Source organism: Vidua chalybeata, chromosome 8, assembly GCF_026979565.1.
Source record: "Vidua chalybeata isolate OUT-0048 chromosome 8, bVidCha1 merged haplotype, whole genome shotgun sequence".
In the NCBI taxonomy this organism is placed as follows: Eukaryota; Metazoa; Chordata; class Aves; order Passeriformes; family Viduidae; genus Vidua; species Vidua chalybeata.
The window spans coordinates 9,826,394-9,847,218 of NC_071537.1; the positions used below are offsets into that span (position 1 = coordinate 9,826,394).

The 20,825-nt window shown below is 38.8% G+C and overlaps 1 protein-coding gene across 5 annotated transcripts in view; it reads right to left on the bottom strand.

Moving 5' to 3' along the window:
* Positions 1–20,825, bottom strand: part of SHOC2 (SHOC2 leucine rich repeat scaffold protein) — a 64,608-nt gene that overhangs the window by 32,627 nt on the left and 11,156 nt on the right. For all 5 annotated transcript variants that reach the window (XR_008432181.1, XR_008432180.1, XR_008432183.1 and 2 more), the window contains one exon: positions 6,989–7,923. Coding sequence is in view for 2 of the 5 variants with exons in the window: in XM_053949766.1 (XP_053805741.1) it covers positions 6,989–7,691 (703 nt within the window). In the remaining 3 variants the exon portion in view is untranslated. The remainder of the gene's footprint in view (positions 1–6,988; positions 7,924–20,825) is intronic.

A 20,825-nucleotide genomic window follows, 5' to 3' on the forward strand; every position in this document is an offset into this window, starting at 1 on the left:
TGTTCAAACAAAATCACAAACATGCAAAATGTAGAGAAAAGTCTTAGCAAGGGCTCAAAGCAGGATTTGAGGTGGACAGCAGAAACTCATTTGAGTGCCAAGACAAAGGCAAAGTCTTGCACATAGCAGAGAATAACCCTAAAAAAAGCTACAACCTTGCACCAGGAGGTGAGAAACAGCTCTGCAGGGAAGGACCAGGGGGTCCTGGTGATGCTGAACCTGGGGTAACATCTGGATCCTATCCATTTTCAATGTGGAGCAAGCTCTCAAATAATAAAGGCAAACCACCGTCCAGGTGACATTAGCAAGGGCAGCCTGAGGAAAGTGACTTTTTCCCTCTGTTCAGGACTTATTAAAATAACAAACAGTTAAAATAATTCCAGCATTGATTAAAAAAAAAAAAATTAAAACCCTGGACTTCTAACAAGCTTCTAACAAGCTATCAGCATCTACTGGAATTACACTTGTGGCATCATCCCAATAAGCTCTGCAAGCAGATCAAAAAGTCAGGACTACTTTATCATTATCCTAAAGCCAGTCTGAAGAAAATGTAATCAGGAGGAATTTGACTAGCTGACAAAACAAAACTGCATCCCCACAAGAGCTTTCACAATAATCAGAACCCAGATACTAAAGCTGAAGCTGGTCAAAAGGAGTTCTAAACTTTTCCTGCAGCTCAAGAAAACCACCAGAACTGGATGAAATAAGCAGTCATTATCTCTGACTTCTAGAGACCAACATGCAGGCATCAATGCCTATATTTATTCCACTCCTGTTCACAACTTCATGCTTTGATCACATTAAAATAAAAATATATTGAAGAATTCTCAACTACTATTTGCCAACATTACCACACCAATTAAGCCCAGAAACAAAATTTTCTTTTTCCTTCAAATTGATGAAGCACAAGAAGGTGTTCTTAGATACAAATAATGTAAACAAATATTTCTCTATATTATCAGCTCTGCTTAAAAAACAAAAGAAACAAAAAAAAAAGGAAATTAAATTCAGAGCATCACTGAAAAGCTTTGCAACTAACAAGTCATTTAATAAGGAAGCACCACATTCAGCATGGAGTGAGTAGACTTGAACTAATGTGGCTGCACACATCTGGTCCACTGTCTATACTACTGAAGACAAAACAGGTGCAAGTGTTATGCGAAAGAGTTTCAAAGCAGTAAAGAAACCACCAATTATCTAAATATTGGGTAGATGGGGGAAAAGAAGAAAAGAGAGTCTCAAAGACATTCCTAGGCAGATTCCCTGAATTACATTCTAAAAATATTTCCCTTGCAGAACAGCCCTGACCAGATTCTCCCCAGAAAAGGAGTTGCATTCACAGACAGAAAACACAATATTTTGAGTCTCAAGAAACTTGCAGAAACTATGTAAATGTAATTTCAACCACGTTGACAATATTGTTTCTATTTGAGTTGTGCGTGATAACTTGACAAAAATATTCAAAACTGGTATAAGATGCAACTTTGTCTTTGCAAAGAAAATATTATCAACTTGATTGTGCAAAACAATTCCTTCAACACAACATGGAGGAATGCAATAAAACTCCAAATATAAGAAATGCAAAAGGCTTGCTTAAGTAACAGCCTGCAAACTGAAACATTTGCTTGGCCTCATCCCAAGACAATTCCTCTGGTTTTCATCCTTCTCATGCTGACTGCTTGACTCACCAAAGTATTCACATTCTTCCATTCTAATCTTCCACTTTTTGATCTCAGTGGAATGGACAATTTACCAGATAAGGAGATAAAGCTGGTGTCCACCTTGTGAACTCATCCCCACAATTATCCCTCCAGATTGTCTTTTGGGAAAGTTTTCACATGGAAACCTTTCTGTTGAGGTTTTATCTCATGGATGTCACCAGAGATTGAACAGCCAGGTGAACAGGTAAGTTCTGCCTTGCACTTGGTGTGCTTGTGTGTGAGTGTATATATGGATATATATATTCAACATCTATGTAACAGTGACCTTTATGGTCAGGAACAACATTCACACCTTACTAAAGAAAGGCATTTATAAGAATTTAAAGGGAAAAAATGGCCAAGCCTCTGGAAGAAGAGTGTACTGAGAATTACTAATGAAACAAGCTGCATCACACTCAGGAAATCCCTGACACAAAAACAGTTGTATGTGGGCAAGGAGTCAGGTTAAGCCTCATATATAAACTTACTCTGTTTCTATGCACGTGTTTGCTTAGGACTAGAGTCAGAACCAGGGCAAGATGCACTCTGAAACAATTTATCACCACTATTAGGTAGGATGCAATTTGTAAGAAAGAACAACAGAGTAGCTTTGCCATCAAGAAATTCTCATCAATGAATTCTCACCACTATATATAAAAACATTGTTTCAGTAAGGTGCAGCTGAGCTCACGCTACCAGGATTCCAATAAGCTACACCCGGTTCTGTGGTACAAGACATGGAAAGTACCAGGAAAGGGAGAAAAATATTCTGAAAATGAAATTTGCTGCATTTTCAACAGCTCTCTGCAGACAGCAATCCACCCTTCCTCAGAGCACCTGCAGTGCACTTGACATGCTCATACACAAGAGCAATCCTACTGGAGAGAGCTGCAGCCAGCCCTGCTGATCCCAGGCTCAGGGAGGGCCAAGCGCCGTCCTGCTCTCCCTGCTCCAGTTCATGCTCTCCCACTCCCCCTCCCACACCAGTTCCAGGCTAATCTGAAACTACACTGATTTCAACTACCTAAAGTAAGAGACGACAAACGTCACATCTGGGAAGCTGCCAGGAGTGGAGCGGATCCTGCCACTTTCAATATCACGAAGCTGTTATACCTCAGTGCATCCATTTCATGAAAATTCCCACTAATTCACCTGCAGAGCTTTTGGCTAAACATGGAGGAAAAAAAAAAAAAAAAGATATTCAAACAAATATGTTTATATTTGAAAATACAATAATGCACGCCAAGACCTCAGCTTAGTACTCAGTCGACTGAAATAATTTCAAAGTGCATTAAAATATAGAAGCAATATAGACGTTGCTAGAAAAGTGTTAAGAGAAGTCTGATAAATACAAGCAGAAATTATTTAGTATGTATCTACCTATAATAAATCAACTGGATGCCATGGAATGAGAGGTGCTTAATTCTGGGGCAGGGGGGAAAGACCAGAAACACACACATCTGTTTAGTAACTATAGATAATAACACTTCCTCTTTCTCACTAAAACGCTTGTTTTAAATGCAAAGCAACTTTTCCTCAGGGGTAGTCACTTAATTAAAGTTTGTGTTGTTTAGCTACTAAAGACAGTTTAAAGTCCAACATAGAACCAAACTTTAGCTTATTTCACAGCAGCTCAGAGCTGGCAGGTTCACCTCTTCCAGGTTTTCCTCAGAACAACAAACACCTTAAACAGGTCAGTTGCAAAGCAGTCTCCAGGACCACCTGAGAACAAATGTAGGCAACAGAGGGAAAGTGCTGCATCTCAGAACAATGGAACATCACTGGCACAAAAATCAACTAGTCAAAGACATGCTGGGTGTTGGCAGAAACATCACAATTATCAGAGCGCTTAAAAGTCCCGCATTCAATTTATTTCAGTAAGAGGAGAAGGAAAATAAACTTTATTTAATAAGGCTGGAGAATAAAGATTCCTAGAAAAGCAATGGGATGATTGCTTATGAATCAGGTGACCCTTTATTTTAAAGTAACAAGGTCCAAAAGTTGGAAAGCAACTTATTCTCACACAAACCTGAAAATTTTTGTTTAGTAACGGTGAAAGCCATCACAAGTCTGTAGCACCAGGGTAGGACTTAATGCCATCCCTCTCTGAGGAAACTATAGCAGCATTTTTCAAACTGAACTCTTGGTCTTTAATTTTCTTTTTGTCCAGACCAACCTTTTTGTAGCACATCTACTTTCAAAAGGCAAAGTAAAGAAAACCAAGGATTCTTTGCACGGTGTGCACCAGATCAGCAACATGAACACATTGTAGTTAACTGCTGCAAGACTCTTCCTCTCTGGACAAGTCAGCAGGTTACATAAGCATTGAATTTTTAAAAACATGAACAAGCACACTAGCATACCATTGTGAGCCTTAGGCCTTAAAACAATGGGGCATTTTTAAAAAGAATTTGAAATGCTCCACATGATATTGCTTTGTAAAAGATAATGGCTTCATTTTACTTTCCATTCTGCAGCAACAAAAATTTCTGTGTTATTTACAAGCTGATAATACGAGTGCTTGCTAGTTTATAATATTTAGACACTGTATTATAAAACATACAAGGGATTAAACATACAAGCACTGAGACTTAAAAGGGAAAGGTTTTTTTGAAGTGCATAAGTGAAATGTAGAGAAATAGTAAGTGTTTAAAGAAACAAATTCCATTGGAAAGTCAGAAATACAGTTCTCAGTAGTTTCATTTGTCAGCTGTTTTCAATTCAAATATTTCATTAAAAAAAGCAACATGAAAGTAAGTGAGTAGAAATCCATTACAGAAGTTAAACTATCTTCTGGTTTTACTCTGATGAAAAAGATTTTCAAATGCTTGTACTATGTGTCTGGGCTGTTTAAATTATTTGTGTTATTTAAACACCAATTAATTTTATTTTTCACCTGATTCAATTTCAGGAAACCTAGTCTGAGAAATTTACTTTGAATAAGAAAGGATACTTGGACTTGATGATTTCCCTTTGAAATTCTTCATAAGGGTGACAGTTGTCTTGCATTTGTACTTCTGAAAGGCCTTCCACAATGAGGTGCTGACCCGTAAAAAGGCACATGAGCATTATCACAATTCAAATAAAGGCAGGACTAACTGCTGGATACAAAGACAGAAGTAAAGTAGTTAATGTTCTCAAAGCTAGGGTTTTATAGAGAACTGAGAACACTGCCTGTACACATATTAAGACAATTAAAAAATACAAAAGAAGAAACAAGTCACATGTTCATGACACGAGTGAGTACCTAATAATTTTCCCATAAAGCAGTTACACATGATCTCTTTCAAGACTACTGTGAACAAACACATACAGACATTACATACTTCCATGTAAACCATATTCAATAAACAAAAGAAATAAAGAGGTTTCAGCAGCAGCAATGTCTGCAGTATCAAACACACATGAGAAGTTTCTGAAGCACAACACCGAACACTAGGATCCAACACCTCACAGAAGTTTCTTCTTCACAAACTACTAGTATTACTTTAAATTTATGCAGCACTATCCCCAGTTGAACCTCAGAAGATGGCTCTTTGCTAGATTAACTAATAACTGAGCCACAAACAGAACCAGGTAAAATACTGACAATTGTATAACAGCTAACCAGCTAAACTGGCCACAATTTCTTCAATGAATGTAGAAACACACAGTATGCTGGGTTTTCTGTAAGCATCAGCCCCATGGTTTCCAGTACCATTTGTTGATCAGTAAAAAATTCCAACGAGGCTGTTGAACTTAAACTCAAGTGTCAAAATAGTTGAAAATTGTAATTCCTTCAATCTCCCAAGGGAAATTCAAAGGATTTGAATTGAGCTGAGATGCTCACGACAATTCAAAAATCACGCGGATCAGAAAACATACCACATCAACCCTTTCATTTCTGCCTAGGAAAAAGTGTTCCTGTGGCTCCAGCAGAATCCATCCCCAGCAGCTACCACAGGGAGCCAAAGGCTCAGACCAACAGCTGGCATTACCACTGCATTTCTCCACTCCTGTTACCAGGGACAAAGCTCGCTGTACTGGGCATTGCTGGTAACTGGATTAGCAGTTTCAGGCATGTCCAGGAGTTCCCACCATCAAGAACACATTATCTTATGTATTTTTCATATCAACGTGCCAGATAAAGAGCAAACAGTGCTGGCTTGAGAAAGATCAGGTATACAAACAAGAGCATTTCCCAAGCTTTGCAAAACTGGTGACCATAGGGGCCACTTGAGTAGCAACACACTCACACACTGGCTTGGACAATAGGAAAGTCCCACAGCAGTCCCTGTTTTGGAAACAGGGCATGGGAGTTATTACTCACAGTGTTTCAAAGGCTTTCACAAGTTTTTTTTTTTTTTCACACTTGAAGAAAGTCAAAGCAGTTTCTTAATTGTGTGAAGTTTATACTCCCCCACCCCCTAAAAGGGCTAAACTATACTTGCATTTTAAAAACTGGTGACATACAGAAAAAAACCTACTGATTAACAGAATCACACTTTTATAGGACACACACATTGTTCAAACATTGCTTGAGAACAGTGTTATAAAGACATTTTCCATGAAGTGGGATATATTAGGAACAACACAGAAGTTCTGATATACAGCTAGTCCTGCACATTTTGTGTAATAAACCATTTAAAATAATAATGCACTTTGACACTAGTTCACCATCTTTTGAACTTTGGTAACAATGTTTGGAAAAAAAAATACTATTCATTACAAAATCATAAGAATCATCAGCCATGTGTACAACATTTAGTCACTTCAGAGTCCATGTATTAATACATTCATGACTTATAAAAGGCAGACACACAAATCGTTAACCTAGATTAATTGTTACAGCACCCAACGACTTGTTCATGGTAATAGCTATCTATTCTACCTTGTATTACTGTGGTCACACCCCTCTCTAACATGCCCATAATGTGTTTATAACTTGGAACATTCATAAATGATTTATAAAAAATCTTAAAATAAAAAATGCCCCTGTATCTCTTTTTTTTTTTAAACCATCTGGGCCCTCAAGACACAATATGTGAAAGTACAAAGCAAAGATGAAAACAATATACATCTGATTTTAAGATGACAGATGAAGAAAAAGTGCTTTTGTTGTTTAAAAAAATATATATATACAAGGTATTGACTATTCACAAGCTAACAGTGGAACAGTATGATCAAGAGCATAATTTTATGTAGTTTTAAATAAAGTGCAGTTGGAAAAGTGACAGTCTATGTATAATTAACTGAACTGCAGTGAACGTAAAGACAGCATCACACTTTCAGTCAGTATAATCACTTACCAATTTCAGCAGGTAGTTGCTTGATTTTGTTCTCTCGTATGCTAAGCATGGTGAGTTTTGACAAGTTTTTGATATCCTTTTCCACAGTAGTTATACGATTAAAGCGTAGGTACAGAGTAGCGAGGGAGCTTAGCCTGTACACCACCGAGGGGATTTCTCGCAGTTTGTTGTGCCGCAGGTCAAGCATGCGCAGTTTCTTCAAGTTATCAAGAGAGTCAGGCAAACTGGTGAGTGAGTTTTCACTCAGAGCCAGCGTCACCAGGTTCACGAGACAGCCCACCTCTGCCGGTAGGCACTGCAGTTTGTTACTGTATAAATAAAGTTCTGTTAACTGCGTTAGCTCTTTGATAGCTGATGGAAGCAAGTGTATAGACCTCTTGGACAAGTCCAAGCGCATAGAATTCTCTTCCCGGCATTTATTTAGCTCTTTGATCACTTCAGCATTGCTGGATTTTTTGCGAGTACCTGTGGCAGGATTAGGTCTTTTTATCGTATTGTCCACTGAAAAAGCTACCCCAGGCTGCGTGCTGCTGGAGTCCTTCTTTCCATCTTTGGCATCTTTCCCTTTGGTCTTAGGCTCCTTTTCTTTGCTCTCTTTCCCAAATCCTCCGGAGGCCTTTGCCTCCTTCTCCCTTTCTTTTGATGATTGGACTTTTGGATCCTTCTCTTTACAGTCCTTTTCTTTTCCTAGATTACTACTCATGGTGACTCAACGTTCAGCAAGCACCGCATGAAATCTGTTTCTGAAGTCCACAAGAACAATTCAATGCTGAGGCAACAAGGATCCTTAAAACACACAAGTGTTGAACCCAGGGAGGAGCTTCAGAGGTGTGACACCCATTTGCTACATATTGGTTCTGAAGGCACTCTTTCCTAATCCTACTATCAGGAGATTCAGCTGTGGAGATCAGGTCAAACACTCCGTATTAGTATTTCTGGAACACAGAGAAAAGAAGCCAAAGTTAGTGTCAATATAAAACTTCCAGTTAAATACTGAGTGTTTCTACATCAATTCTACCTGTGCTCACTAACTCAGGTTAATGATTTGTCCTTCTGTTCAAATGTCAATGAAAAACCCAAGGCTAAACCAAAAATACTACACATATGACTTACAAGATCCACTGTGGTACAAGAACTGTATTAATTAGTATATGTTAGGGAAGAAAAAATCACAATTCTTAAACATAATACTGCCTTCAGTACTACATCTGAGTCACCATCTTACGTCTAACCTAATTCTTACAATAACCTCCTGGTCCTCAACATGAATATTCTCTCTTCCCTCAATGCCCAATCAGCCAATAAATGTCTGCTATAATTTTAAGTGTCTACCTCTTCAAAGAAACCTGTACAGGCTTATTCTTTCAGAACAAAAGAATCTTAGTTCAATATACAGTAAAATCTAATATGCTCAGTAACACAAACACTTTGCCTTGAGATCTCTCTTCTGACCAGCTCTGAACAGCAGGTCTCTGCTTTTCATGTGGAGCAGAACATTCTCACCAGATTCATGTGCTTTGAAGAACCAAGCACAAGGATTTTTAAAATACACCTATCAAAAAGTCAGCCCAAAGCCCAGAAGAAATAATATACTATGCTTCAAGAAAAGCAAAATTAGGAAGGAATTTCTCTTGGGAGTAGGACACAATATATCTTTACCGTATCTTGAATTTTCCCCCTCAATGACTACAATGAACCTAATAAGTGAACAGATGTCTCAAATCTATAAAGACCCATTTACATTTTTACAAAATCATCTTGCATCATGGAAAATAGCTTTTCTTCATGTTTCAATTAAAAACACACAACACGCCCAAGAACTTCATGATTCTGAGTAACGCAGAAAGGTTTTTGAATGTATCTTTGTGGAAGAAAAATAAACAATCAATGGCAACAATAATTTCATGTCTCCATATGAGTCCACCTTTTAGCTTTGATATGAAGTATCCACTGCTGAAGAAAGGTCCCTTGTTTCCCAGCCACCCTGTTTAAATACTCTTAAAACCTTCACAGGAACTGTGTTACTGTCCTGCATTCCAACTTCTGCCAAGTTATAAAGCTTGTAATCAAAATCAATTAAATAATATTTTGCATACTTAAGCCATCAGCAAGTACTATACATACAAGCAATTTAGCAAAGCTCAAGTAACCATTTTTAACTACGGTCATGCTGTGTATGATTACCTTCAAATGCAAAAATGTACATGGAGAACACAAAACTGTACACTTTGCTATATATATATATATATATATTCATTAATATTTTTTTGAAAAGGTAAATAAAATCTATTTAAAGATGATCAGAAGGACAAGGCACTTTATCCCAGCTGTAAATCCAGCTGTACAGTAACAGTGCTCAAAAGAGAACCTGCCTCAGGAGGTGCCTTCCAGTCCTTCACCCCAATTCATTACTGCTGCAGCATCACCAAGTGTGCTACAGACACTGTAATATCAAAAAAGAGAACCCCTCCCACCAAAAAGAAGCCCAAAACTGCCTCCAGTTCCTGTGTTCTGGACAACTCTGTTATAATGGACCATGGCTGAATGCTAGCAGCAGCAAGCAAAACCAGTTCTTTCCTTGGAAATTTTCTGCACTGCTGAGTTTTCTAAAGCAGCACAAGCCAGTTCTTTACTAGAAGTTCTTTACTGGTTCTATCCTTAAGATTTCCACATGGCTTTTACACCATCCATTAATTTGACCTCTCCCCAAGACTACTAACCTCACCAGATTATATTTAAAACTTCTTCTCAGCAATGTATAATCTACACGCTTGTAAAATGCCAGTAATAGGACATGCAATGACTCCCGGTGCAAAAGTACAGCTGACTAAAGGGTGGGAGCCTGAAAGGCTTGACAAGGTTTTCATTATGAAACAGTAACACAAAGAATCCAGAACTAACAGAGTTTCTGAATGCCCATAATACACAGAAAAGAGGTGTAGCAATGCCAGAACAGCTACTGCTCCTCATCGAGTCACCGAAGTGAAAAATACTCAAAAGGGCTGCTGCTCTCTTGAGCTTTCAATTTAATCAAATTTAGGACCCACCAAGAGATTTGTTTCATTTCTTATGTGCACAGCAGCTGGAGGAGGTTTAGAAATAGCCTCAAAAAGGAAAGACTGCTGGAGATTAGTGCTGCTGAAAGCAGCTCAGCAGTGCAAGTGCTCCAAATAATCTGCAAGCATTTCACCGTCTTGGTTAGCAATAATTTTCATTTTACCTAGAAAGAAATTAAATGTTCAACTTCACTTAAGTTGCTCTACATGATCCCTACTGCAGATCACTCAAGCTGATGGGGTTACTCACGTACAACAAGTCAAACATGTATGTAAACTTTTGGTGGGCATGAGTATAACAACATATACTAGAGAGGAAGTTAGATATGTTTCAAAAGGTTATGCATATTTTTCAAGCCCTTTCAGTTAAAGGACAAGAGTCACAATCAATTCTAAACCACAGTCAAACAAGCATTCATTGTATCTCAAAAGGAGAGCTTCTTTTAGAAATATTTTTAGCAAAAGGAAATTAAGTGAAATTAGCTAGTTCTGCCAACTACTTCTATTTTCCAATGCTGTTCAAACTGACTTCCTGTCAATATTAATTGACATAAAAACATTTAACTATTATGTCCTGGAGAACTTGGAAAATTTAATAAGACTCTTGCTTGGCACAGTATGTGAAGGGGGGGAAAAAAACTTTTAAAGAAGTGAAGGAAAATAATCTCTTTCCTGTTCCAAATATTACTTTTTAAAAGTAAAGTATTTGTAAATAGCTATAAATAACCAACTCGAGAGTTTTGATCCACTCCTCCTGATGTCTGGTGAACATAAACCAGATGTATTTCAGGTTTTTTTTGTTAACTGATGAAACTTCAGAAACAGAAGCAACTTCAGCCTAAACTGTATCACCTTCCTTACTGTCTGGAAAAGAGGAACACATTTACCTTGTAAATTTTAACGATTTTTTTTTAATATGTACAAGTAATTGAAAAGAGATTTCAGTTTTTCTGAGCAATACAACTTAAAACATTCACGCAATAAATGCTTTACTAAAAGTGCGGTAGTGTAGGAACATTTTGCAGTTCTAGGAATAACACTACACTAATCACTGCAACTTGGCAATATAAATACCGATGTTTCCTGGTCACTATCTAACACAATATGAGGCTTGAGATAAAGGATTTCAGCCAACTGCTATTCAAGTAAGGCTGTAAAAGCCTTAACTGTCTCCTACCCACTACTGCAAAGTGGTGGGACCGTCCAGAACAGGCTGCTCCCCGCATGAATGACTCCCAGCAGTCACTCACTTCCCAGAGGATGCGTTCAAGTGTCTTGTGACTTGTAATTCTATGAAAGTTTCCTGTGAGTTCACAGAGATGGCTTGAAGAAGAAATCGTTAAATGAAATAAAGAGTCTCCCACAGCTGAAACATTTCCCTCTCAAGTGACGAGGCTAACCAACAGCGGTCTCCTCTGCCGAAGGAAAATCATAGTGGCACATCATCTTACAAAATGGTCACTTTACAGCTCCACCTAAACCCTTACTGGTTCCCCTTCTGTGCTTCAGTAGCCAAACCAGGCACTTCAAACCATAAACATTTCTGATAGTCTAAGCATGTAATATCTAAGGCATCATTTTCACTGAAGTGTAATACATTACACTCAGCTGTAACAGAATTTCACTTCTGTAATGTAGCAAGAGACATACAGGCCTGCATTTGAAAAGAATTTTTTTTTACTACATATAGAACTTTTTATCACAATAGCAATGATTTTTCTCTTCATTCTGTGTTTGTACTAAACTTAAACCACACTATGGCTAGGGCTTTTCAACCTAAATAACAGCAGAGGATCATTCCAAACACAAAACAAGTCGAAGAAATAAGGAATCAACTCATACTTGACACTCTGGAGTAAGCAGACAATTATTGTACTACATAATAAATAAAATGTCCTGAGATAGCAATTCTGACCTAGGTATTTCTGATTAGTCAATTCTAAGTGATTCTTAACAACAAGACAGAGTTCAAATGCTATCTGGTAAATGCAGCAACATCTCTTCATAAACAAACACACACTAAAAAAAAAAAATCTACCTTGTTAAAAGTATTTACTTTTTAATTAGAGCAGCATGGGATACATCAAAAGCATTTCATATTCCAGCACACCACAAAGATGAACACATCAATAAGCAATGGATGAAATTTAAAACTTAGCCCAAACAGCTACAATGAATTTCCATTTTCAATACCACATATTAAAAAAAAACGAAAAAACCTCAACCACCATAGTCACTACTTTCATTTGGAAACCCAAATAGCTCAAGCAAACGAGTCACTTGCAAACAAAGCACATTCTCTCCTACAATTTGCTAGCTTCAAACATCTGACCTACAGAGTTTTCATCTGCGTAAGTGCATTTCAGCTTCTGCCACTGCAGCCACCACGGACCAGCTGGGAGCAAACTGCTGAATCAGGCACCAGTGGTTGCACAGCTCCTCTAAACACAAAACCTCACTCAGAGGTATGGAGACAGCAAGGGAACAACCAGCCATCACTCCACCAGAGATCAAAAACCGCCTCATCTATCTCAACAAAAGCAGTGCTCCTGAAATACACCAGCTAGACAGCTTTTCTTCTTTGGCAACAAACCTGTTATTCCAGAGTACAGGGTGCTCAAAGGCAGCAGGGCAATACTGCCATGGTGCCAGCTATCCTGGCTGGCTTGTTCAATAGAGAAGGCTGACCATTAAATTCATCTCAGTCCTCTAAGTGGACAGCCAGCAGATGGTAGTTCACAGACTAACAATTCAGCCTGATTTCAACACCCCAGGATGTGACACAGCTTTCACCCTAATCCCCTCTCACGCTGAGGGAGCGGCTTGTTCACTGCAGGCACAGCCTGAGCCTGTGGAGCTGGGTAAGGAGGAGGCCTGGGTCCTGACAGCCCTCCAAGCCCTTCAGAACATCTTCATCTGCCACAGGACTGCAGCCAAGAGCAGCCCGACTGTTCGCTGCTTCCCCGGCTGCCAAAGAGCCGAGCAGAACCCAGCCTCGCATTCCAGCAAAACCTGGGGGTCGACGCAATGACTGAGCAAACCGCAGAGCAAGGGGGCAACAACTGCATTTAGACCATCTCTAAGGGCTTCCTTACACCTCACTTGTGGTGTATTAAATCTGCAAGCACATCTGTAACTGTAGGCACCTAATTATAAACCTATGTGCAGTTACACCTGGAGCAACTATAAATAAGCAAGTGAGTTTCTAAAGATTTTGAAGGTTGATCATTCTGTGCCTGCAGAACCAGGCAGATCTCCCAGGACATCCCATCCCAGCTTCTGACAAAACTGTGCCCTTCCAGAGCAGATGGGCAGGCACATGGACATCACTGCTGGCTTTGAAGCTTTGGAATCCATCTTTTCACTCACTGGTCACCAGCTTTGCTCTCTGGAAGTACTTCCCTTCACTAAGTGCCAGGTCACATACCAAAGTCCAGAGCAGTGGGGACAAAAAGGTTCCACACCTGCAGACAGAAAGTCACCTACGCCTTAAGTGCCTAGGAGGGAGAAATAACCTTTTGTGCCCTGCCTTTGAACTCACCTATCAAGTACAAAAATATACATACTGTGATTCATTCTGTGCACTCCAACATTATTTTTATGAAGCACTTTCTCTTCTTCTCCTTTGTGGGAAGAAAAACCCACTGTTTTTTTGGCCAAGTAATAAAATACCATTGCATGTTTTGGTAGAAATAGACTCCAAGAGCAAAGAATTCTGCTAACTCCATGGAGCAGCTTATTTTAATATGTAAAAAGGTACTTTCTGCATGTGTGGCCCCCCAGCATGTACCTTTTGAGCTGCATGTCTCCATTTCCATGGCAACTCGCTGTATCAGCAGGCTGTGTAATCCTGCATAATACAAGAAATTTGAAAATCCTAACTTTCTAGATGAAACAAATTTCCAGGATTTAGTGCAGGTTCTAATATCTCTTAAAAGGGTAATTCTAAATGGATGTATGAGTCTAGGAAAACCCAGTTCTTATTTCTGTGACCACACAACTTCTCTATCTATAGTGGCATACAACCTTCTGCAAGAGCAAGTACTCCCAATCCACCCAATACCCTCTTTTGAATAAAGATCACCCACTTGTAGCAAAAACTTCATTTCCAATATAAAGCAACCTTTCACTATTACCACTACAGACACAACTATTCAGATCCTTCAACAGCTCCTATAAACAAAGGAAGCAACCTGCCACACACTGTTTTGTTACCAATTTGACAGAAAATGGCACTGGTCCCACCAAAGGTGATGATACAAACTACAAACCAGCATTAAATATTTTTTATTCATTCATCATTTCCTCTGAGCAATAAAAACAACTTATCAAAATAAAACCTACTAAAAAGGAGACTAAACATTAATTACAACCAAGAGAGAAAGTAAACACACAAAGCAACAGCAGAGTAACACATTATCTACTAACAATCTATATTATCAACAAATTAAGTTATGTTGATCCTACAGAGATTGGGACAAAGCACACACAAAACCCCATCACAGCTAAACAAAAACAATCACTATCTAAGGTAGCATCCCAACCTAGCCCCTAACAGCAACACAGGATTATCTACCAAAAATCTTGTTCATTGTAGCAGTTCTCTGTTTATTTATCTCTGAATTTGATGCAATAAGTTTGCTCACCTTCTTCAACATGGTTTTCTGTAATAATTATGACTATTTCACAAAGTTCAGTGCTGGATGATTATCAGTCCCTCAAATTTTCTGACCATAATTAGTGACTGTATGCCACTGGATCCTTTTGCAGAGGAACACCATGTTAAAAAAAAAAAAAAAAACTATTGAAAAAACAACTTAAGAAGTGTTTATAACACAATTTTGTATATGAAAAGGAGTGATGACTCTTTACCTTCTATGTTCTAGCAGACAAAACCACAATAACTACATTATTGCAGCTCAGCACTGAACAATATCTGGCCTCTCTTCAATTTTTTTATTGTTTTTAGCTAAAATTATTTGCAGTTCTTGATCTTCAGTTAAGATGACAAAAGCTTGGACATATTTGTTTTATTGAACATCTAGTTTAAATATAACTAATGCATTGAAAAGGAAATCTGCAGTAACATTTACTTTTCAACTAACGTTGTGAGTTTGGAAGATACAGAAGTGTCTGTCAAAGTCCAAAAAAATACTTTACCCACCAGTTTCCAATTACACATCTCCTCACCTTTAAAATCATTAACATATTTTGGATCTGACCAGTTCTTAGAAAATAACTAGCTCTTGAACAGATCAGCATTCTTTCCAGAGAAAAGATAACAACCACAATCAGCATCAAATTTGCTCTAAGTGTACATTTCTGCTTCATTACAATTAAATTAAATAAAATTTATTTGAAAACTGCACAATTATCAGCTAGAATTGTTTATGACAGTATATTTTCCCAAAAGTTTCCATTATATATTTAAATATTACCAGAAACTAAAACAAATGTAGACGATTCTGAATGAAAAGTCAAAAAAAAATCTACACATCTTCCCCCATTACTGCTCAAGCAGTGTTCTTTCCAGTGAGGCTTTTTTGTTTGGTTTTGTAATCTGACTCTCTCATAAATGCATCTTAACTGGTGAAAGCAACTGATTCAGGCCAGGTTAATATATATATATATATATATATATGTGTGTGTGTGTGTGTGTGTGTGTGTGTGTGTGTGTGTATAACATGAGGACAAAGAAATTGCTGTGTTTCAGCTAACTAGATACAAGTTAAAGCGTTAGCATCTCTTTTCTCCAGCAATCATTTGCCTAAACATGATGTGACCGACTACTTCTGCCATCCAAATACTCAGATACAAGAACTAGAAACTGTCAAAGAGAAATGGTATTTTTCCCGTATTATGTGTGCCCACTCCAGCTGGAGTCTCATTTTAACTGCTACATTTCTGAGGTTAATTGCATTCTGCCCACTCAGTTTCAACTGGGTTTTGCATTATTCCCTCCCTATCCTCACCCTCTTATGCTGCATTACTGCACGTGGTTAAACAGACTACCATATTCCAATGGATTCCATGTTCCTGCACTACTGCTCAACCACAGCTGGAGAAGCCAAAGCAACTCAGAAATACCTTGGGGAACTTCACAAATTAATGGCACCATGGAAATGCAGGCTCATTATACACCCTGAGGAGGTGATGAAGACCAAAATTACTCCCAAGCCTCTTTCAAAGCTTTCAGCTGCTTTCCCCCATTGAGCAAAACAGAATTAAACACAATAACATAAAGCAGTGAAGCATTATTGAAACAAATAGATGCATTCCATAGGTGACTCAGGTGGCCCTGCATACAGCCAGGGCTCTGTGGCAAAGGCTTCTTCAAACACGTTGATCCATATAAGACTTCACTCCAAGCTGACTTTTGGCAGCATCTGCATGCCAGCCCTCAGGGTTTTTTGGATTGTTTTGGGGTTGGAGAGAGGGGCCTTGAGGGAACATAAGAATAGAGGGAAAAGGTAAGATAATTTACTTGGTTGAGCTGCTTGCAAGACTAACAGCTGGTAAAAAAGCACATGGCTTTGTTCAAGTTGAAGGTAATCTGAACACCAATTTAATAACTATGGCATTTCTAGTTTAGACTAGGGATTTCAAATCTATTCTAATGTTTGTGCCACAGTGAATTTCACCACATAGTCACTCCTGGCCACTCAAAGTCTAATAAGAAAACTACAAGGAGTTCCTGTGGCAACAAAGCTCTGAGTATTTCACACAGCCCGAGCCTGCTTCACATCCTCAACTCCAACAGCTTCTGCTACAAGGCATTCCCATAGAGCAAGTCAAACCCAGGGGGGCCAAAGAGGCCTTTCCTTTCAGCTGAGACACCCTCCTGCCGTCCTCCCCACCTTCCTCTGGGTTACAGAAGCCACACAGAGGAAAAAGCTCCTGACTGGAGCACGGGCAAGCTGAGAAACAGGCAGGAGCTGGAGCAAGAACAAGGACGGGAGGCTGGCAGGCACAGGTGATGGGCAAGAAGCAGCTGATAAGAAATTCTACATAGGAGAGTATCACAGACATAAAAATACTGAGAAAATAATCAACCAACAGGCACCATTCCTGCTCCTACACACTGCGTGGAGAAGGGGTCTTGGAGATGGCAAAAGTATGTAGTGATTGGAGAGGTATTAAACACTGACAAGTATGGTCACCTACAGCACTGGAAGCCATCTCATTCACACCTACCTAATTCTGATTGCTTTATATTGAAAACTCAATTTTCATAACTTCTTAGGAGTATTTTTATTTAGCTTTTTACATCTTTTCTTCCCCACTCAACATTGAATGCATTAACATTACAAAAAACCCAAAAATGACAGCATTTGAATGTATTGCAAGTTCATCCACATTCTTACAGATTCCCAAGATGATCCCAGAGATTTCTTTCCCAGGATAGCAGATAAAAGTGAAACGAACAAGGACAAGAAAAAAATGTTCTTCCTGTGAAGAACCATGAAATGTCCAGACCTACCATGAACACTCCTCATCTTCACCCCCACTGTCACAGAGCCTGATGCACAAAACACCCTCAGCTCCAGCACTGAACATTATTCTGCTCGTACCTTTGAGCCCAATTAAAAGATTATTTCACACATACTAACAATTCTGGAAAACACATGATAAATTGGGTCCTTTCACAGGAACAAGATGTTTTCCTCCAAAAGCAAAAAAAAAGTAAAAAGAAAACCACTGTGATCCCTTCCAAGCAGATTCTTCAAAATCTGTTCAGATGAGACATCTTTTTCTTTTCTTAAAAAAAAAAAAAAAAAGTCTTCAATTACAATTTTCCTAGAAACAGTGAACAACATGATTTCTGCTTGCCAAAAATTAGCTCAGTGATAGACTCTTAGCACACCTGAAAGGCTTGTGTATTGCAGAAGTAGAAAGTAGCAGCAATGCTAACCTGGAGAAAATTTAGATGCAATCTGAATAAAGCAACATTGTATAAATATTGCAACAATACCTTTTACCTCACCACTTTCCAAAAAATTAAAAAGATAATGGAAATCTGAAAAAACTGATGAATAAGCAGGCTAGCTTAGAGCTACACTACTAAAGTTCACATCACTATCCTAAAAAATTAAAAACAAAATTGTACTATATGCCTATTTATACTGAGTGACATTTTTGCACCTTATTGGCCTTTCTTTCAGACAGAAAACAGATGTCATAAATGTCCACATAATTCAGCAAGAAATTGTCTGTTTGTGAACATTTGAAATGCTACCTTTACAGCAGCTCAGGTACAACAGTGTCTCACCAGGCCTGCTGGTCTCCAGATATTTGTGCCTTGCAGAATCTATTCCCATTGAGTAAATGGACCAGAGGATTGCACTGAGCTTTGCAAGCTGAGAACAAGTCATTCCCTGCATTGGGATTGCCCACATCTGCTCCTCTCTGACCTGCACAGAGGTGAGAAAGCTCTCAGCTCCTTGCAGAGTGACCCTGACCCAACCTCCAATTAACAGCTTCATGAAAGTGATGGAGCCTTAATTTTTGCACTAATGCACAGAGCAGGAGAGGGGTATTTCAACCATCTAAGTGACATTCACATGAGTTGCACAGGTTGAACCAACTCGAATTAAAAGACAATGAGTCCTTTTCAAACCAAGTGTAATCCAAAAAGTATTAGACATATGCTCAAAGCACTCAGGAAAAATATACAGCCTCACAAATTGACTTGAAGGACTGAACAAATTTTAGTATGACAATATGCTCCAGAACAATATGTTCAAAATGATGATACTATCTATATATATGAACAGCATGAGAATACTAGGAAAATATCTGAGGGTGTGAGAACAGAGCTCCTGAACAGAAAGAATAAGAAACTGAAACACTGTAGAAACATTGTACCTGAAACTCTAAAAACAAATAAATAAAAATCAGTTTAACAAAGAAGTTGATAAACTATTTTTAACTAATACTTGCTACCTGCTTGTTCCTTTCTCACTCTCAACCATTCTCAAAATAGTGAGGAAGGAAGAAAAAAATCACAGGAATGATACTTCCAAGGAAAACATAAAGGATGAGAAAAAGAGATCAAACACCAGTATGGGTAAAAGAGATGAGAACCACCAGCATGCACCTGAAGTGAGACAGGAGTACTGGGAACAGGCTGCAAGAAACTCTGGCAATGTACAGGAATAACCAAAGAGCAGAGGCAGACAGACAGGCAGGACATCAGAACTGGCCAAGTAGGATGTGTGGAGCAGGACCTGAATTGCTGTGAGCCCTGCAACCGGGCACGGCCAGTGCCACCCTCCCAACCAGGCACAACATGCCAGAGCTATTCCTCCATCCCACCACAAAGCCTTGCTCCAGCCCTCCCTTTGCTGCAAGGCAAGAAACAGTCCAGTTACAGTCAGTATTTTATTCCTATCTGGGGCTAAAGGACCAGCACATGTCTGAGGAAACCTCCTCCCCACTAGCGCCCAGCTCCTGTGATTCTTGGGCATAAGGCTGTGCAAACAGGGGCAGGTTCTCTCCCCCACAATTCCTCATCCCTCCCCTCCTTCTTATATTCTCTGACAATAATTCTTCAAACAGGAGGTGGAGAATTTGCAATTTGAAGAGCTAAATATCAGTATGTACTGCACAAATTCCTACCAAACCAAAAGCTTCCGTAATTCTTACAGAGTAGCATAACTAGTCTGACAACTGTCAGTACTAGCATAGTATTGAAGCGCACTTAAATGCTATAAACATAAATTAACAACTTTTTAAAAATAAATATACATATTAAATGACTTTATATTAGATCAGCATCCTATGGGGATCAAATTCAGACATGACCCAAAGAAAGAAATTTTGATTTTAAATGATTCTTGCTTTCTAAGGCTAAATTTGATCCGTGCTTGTGAGAACTACCAGTTGGAAATAGGACCGAGAGAAAAAGGTTTAACCACAGCCTAAATTTTTGACATACTGTGTGCTGTCCTCTAACTCCTAAATTCCTCATGTCAGATCTGTGCAGATGATACTGTTTCACTGCTCATTTTCCTCACAACCAACTTCTAGCTTATTTTGCAGAGCAAATAACACTACCACTAAATCCAGACCAGATGATCCCTGCCAATACTCAGACTCATCGCTGTGGGCTGCATTACAGCATGATCTTACACAGCATCATCTTGTTCCTACTTTAGCATTTATCAATAAATTATTATTTTGATTCAGGAGCTCTTCATCTCTCACCAGAAGAATGCGGTATCTTCAATGGATGCTTGTATGGGTCCACTTCTTCTCATATTTATAAACAAACCATAACTGCAGGAATCTGCTAGAAAATTGTCTATGCCCTTCATCCTTTACCCATGCTACCATTATGTCTAGATGAGACTACAAAGTGCTATCTAAGAAAAAATTCAGTGTCAAAGTATTTATTGCCCAAATAGCCCTTCCACCTGTCCTTTAGAAATAGGAAGCAAATCACTGCCCTGCAAGGCAGGTCTGGCCTGTGGACTGCTTCCAAGCCATGCTGCCCTGCATGCTCCAACATATTAGTCATGCCTGCATATACAATAAATGAAGTTACTAACAGAGATACAAACGGCTGAACGTTAAATAAAAAAGGGAGATAACACAGCAAATCCAAATTAGGCTAAAAAAATACCATCTGTTCCAGTTAAAATTTCTTCCTCATCTGTATTATCATCAGGAGCTCTCCGTTTGTTATTTATTATTTCTAGATACCGTTTCAAATATTAGAAGGCTTGCATAAAAGACACGTTACTTAATTCAAGTACCACTAGTTGTCACCAGAAGTACCA